Source organism: Triticum dicoccoides, chromosome 2B (genome assembly GCF_002162155.2).
Source record: "Triticum dicoccoides isolate Atlit2015 ecotype Zavitan chromosome 2B, WEW_v2.0, whole genome shotgun sequence".
NCBI lineage: Eukaryota > Viridiplantae > Streptophyta > Magnoliopsida > Poales > Poaceae > Triticum > Triticum dicoccoides.
In genome coordinates this window covers 225,140,544-225,144,137 of record NC_041383.1, presented here as the reverse complement: position 1 = coordinate 225,144,137, position 3,594 = coordinate 225,140,544, and the positions used below count along the sequence as shown (strand labels likewise).

General features: G+C 45.9%; 1 protein-coding gene across 1 annotated transcript; it reads right to left on the bottom strand.

Annotated features, from left to right (window-relative positions):
- Nucleotides 1–1,722: 1,722 nt before the first annotated feature.
- LOC119363209 (geranylgeranyl pyrophosphate synthase, chloroplastic-like) lies at nt 1,723–3,219 on the bottom strand. The gene is made up of 2 exons (XM_037628523.1): nt 2,454–3,219; nt 1,723–2,258 (listed from the first exon to the last, which is right to left on the bottom strand). The coding sequence occupies exons 1-2, from the start codon at nt 3,099–3,101 to the stop codon at nt 1,836–1,838; spliced, it is 1,071 nt and encodes a 356-aa protein (XP_037484420.1). The 5' UTR covers nt 3,102–3,219; the 3' UTR covers nt 1,723–1,835.
- Between the last annotated feature and the right edge of the window lie 375 nt (nt 3,220–3,594).

The following is a 3,594-nucleotide window of genomic DNA, read 5'->3' as shown; positions in this document are numbered from 1 at the left end:
GAAAACAACCGAGTGTGAATTCACAGAAATGGACACAGGGGAAGTCTTATGCATTAACAGTAGTGGTCATGGGTTACAATCAGGAAGCCAGATAACATGCTTATGTAGTCCAGCAATGTACAGCAGAATGAGGATATCATGAACAGATACATCAATCTATACTGAAATTCCATCAGTACAGTGGTTTAGCAGAAATACTAGGCAGCCTAAGATTTACCAGATAAAGAATGAAGTGACTTACTACCGGCATACATCTGATGCAAGAGAGAGCAAAACATGCTCACACAAACTAACCCTTTGTTTAGATTCTTCTATTGAGCTAATAAAACCTAACTGCAATTAGGGATTTTTGTGATGGTTAGATACCAACGTCCTCTGTATGATAAATCTTATGCAAGTGGAAACATTGATCATTTTAAAGGAAATGATAGACAATCGACATGTTTAGCCACAGAAATGCAAGCTAACTCTTTCAGTGAAGAAAGCTTTACAGTGGCAAGCAAGGTAAAAGCAACCTGAGATAAGCACAAAACAAATCAATTGTGCAGTACACTAGTGAAATAGACATGACCAGAAACTGCGGTGCTGAATCAAAACACTGCAGCAAGCATCCATCCACGATAGTAGTTGATTAGGACATGTAAGACAACAGTATGCTTTTGATTTTTGACATATTCACATTCAAGATATGATCATTCATACTGTGTGCAGGTTGAACGCTTGCTACTGCATGCCACTATTAGCCTAAAAGTTGCTTATAATTGTTGTAGCACTGCATGTGTTATAGTTGACGAATATAGAGTACCCAAAAAAACCTCATATATTCAAAGTGATAGATTGCTAGGGATGGCACATGATTACATGACATAACTCTTGCACAGTACAGTGTTGGGAGTGTGAAAATATGCCAAACTGAATGGCAACTGCAGAAGCTCATGTTCCAGTTTTCCACCACTATCGCGGAGTCAAATCTGAATCTTATATCTAAAACTGAACTTTCAGTGAAGTTTCACCCTCAAGAAAGCTTCACATGTCATGAACAGATATATCATGCTCTAAATTCAAACTCCATCGTTAAAGTGACAGGCTACCCACATACATCTGATATTATCCATGGTTTTTCTGTGAACAGAGAGCACAACATGCTGACACATACTTCCCTTTGTATAGATTCTTCTACTGAACTAATAAAACCTAACTGCAATTAGACATTTCAAAGTCAAATTTCGTAAAGTTTGACCAAGTGTCCAAGTGATAGAGGAAAATATCAACATCAATAATACCAAACAAATACAATTAAAAAAATAATGATACTGTATTTATTTGGTGTTGTAGATGTAAATATTTTTCTCAAGAAACCTGGTCAAACTTTAGAATGCTTGACTTTTGAACAAAAAACTGTATGCACTATAATTTGGAACAGAGGAAGTACCTCAGATAGAAAAAACCATGACCTTGACATGCTCTTTCTCGCTGAACATTCTAGGCTTCTAGCTAGCAAGGTGCATAGCAATTATGTGATGCATGCAATAGTCGTGGAAAGAAAGAAATAGAGAAATAAGATGTTATTCTTTCGAAATCAATTGATTTATTATCATCCAGACAGTATAGGACATAAAGGCTGATTCCCATTATAATGTCTTGGCTATCTCAATGGGACATTGGTATTTGCCACCTAACTCATGTGGCATTTGTCACCTAAATATTCTCATGACACAACGGTAGAAAACTAAACTAGTATATATGAGGGGAAGAATTCAGATATTCCTCAAATCCCAGACTTGATGGTCTTACAAAGTTACAGATCAACAACAAACAACAGAATAACCATCACCTTAGTTCTGCCGATAGGCAATATAATTGGCCAAGTACAATAGCGGTGCTGCCTTCTCTTTATCAAAATCAGCAAGTTGCTCCTTTGCATCAGAAAGCAACTTCTCCGCAAATTCCCGTGACTTCTCCAACCCTAGTAACTTGGGGTATGTCGTTTTGTCACTCGCCAAGTCCTTCCCAGCTGTCTTCCCTAGCTCCTCTGATGACTTGGTCACATCAAGAATGTCATCAACCACCTGGAACAGCAACCCAATTGATCTCGCGTACTTGCGCAACCGCTCAATCTGCTCTTCTGAGCCACCCCCGATGATTGCTCCAATAACCACTGAGGCCTCAAGCAAGGCAGCAGTCTTGTGCAGATGGATGTACTCAAGGCGGTCAAGTGGTACAGTCTCAGTTGAGCCAGTCATCTCCAGATCAACAACCTGAGAAAAAGTTGACGCCCATTTTTCAGCAAGTTATGTGGCACGATCTATGTTGAGGATAGTTTCAATTTCTAATCCAACTGTACGGAGATACCTATGCAAATCATAATTCTTAAAAAGGCATTCGATTCACAGAATTAGCACATTCCCAAACTGTACTTTTTTCGGTGACGAAATCGAATAGAATCTGCTGACCTGGCCGGCGACGAGGCCCTCTGATCCGATGCAGCGCGCGAGCTCACCAATGGCCCGGACGACGCGGGCGGTGTGCTTGGCGGGGTCGACATCCGGAGGGTAGGAGTCGACGCTGGCCATGTGCTGGAAGGCGAGCGCGAGCAGGGCGTCGCCGGCGAGCACGGCGATGGGCTCGCCGTACATGACGTGGCAGGTGGGCTTGCCGCGGCGGAGGTTGTCGTCGTCCATGCAGGGGAGGTCGTCGTGCACGAGCGACATGGTGTGCACCATCTCGACCGCGGCGGCGGGGGCCATCGCCCAGGCCTCGCGGCCGCCGGACACGACGCAGGCGGCCAGGCAGAGGGCCGGGCGCACGCGCTTGCCCCCGGCCAGCAGCGCGTAGCGCATCGCTTCGTGGAGCGCCGCGGGGGGCTCGCCGGCCGGGACGGCCGCGTCCAGGGCGCTGTTCACGGCCACCGCCCGCTCCCCCATGTAGGAGTTGAAGTCGAACCCGGTGGCCGCGGGCGCGGTCGCCGCGGCGACGATGGCGGAGAAGCGGCGCCGGTGGAAGGAGACCCCGGCTGCGGCGGCGGCGGCGGGCGCGGCGACGGGGAGGAGCGGGGTGGTGAGGCGGACGCGCGAGGCGACCAGGGGGTGGAACGCTGCCATGGCTCGGGTTTTTTTAGTGCGGGATGGAGTGGGCGGGGAGGATGGAGATGGCCCCCGTGGGCTGCGAGACCTTCTCTTATCTGTAGAAGCAAAGAGGGGAAACTTCGGCACCGGGTGGGCAAATGGCGATGGTGGTAACGGCGAGGCGTGGAACGCTTTTATAAGGAAAAAAGTAAACGTGATGCGACGGTGCCAGAGCATGGTTTCTTTTCTTGCCATTCTTTTCTTGTTTGTCAACTCTCGATTTGCTAGTGATAAGGTCAAGCATTTGTCTAAATCTCCAAGCAACGTACAGTAGTAATCAATTAGCAATGCATACAAAATATCTGAAAGAAAAGGCGCATGCAAATGGAGCGATTTGGAATCTTGTATGAAATTTAATTTCGGAATGGCTGTATGGTAGGACGAGATCAAACGAAATATTATGGGAATATAGATACATTGTAGGGATTTTGGTGTCAAATGTTTATTTTTCTAATAATTTGGTGTGAAA

Coding starts and splice junctions, on each gene's coding strand:
- LOC119363209 (XM_037628523.1), bottom strand. CDS start 3,101: ATGGCAGCGTTCCACCCCCTGGTCGCCTCGCGCGTCCGCCTCACCACC. Junction 2,259..2,453: donor AGGGCCTCGTCGCCGGCCAG/GTCAGCAGATTC, acceptor ACTTTTTCTCAG/GTTGTTGATCTGGAGATGAC.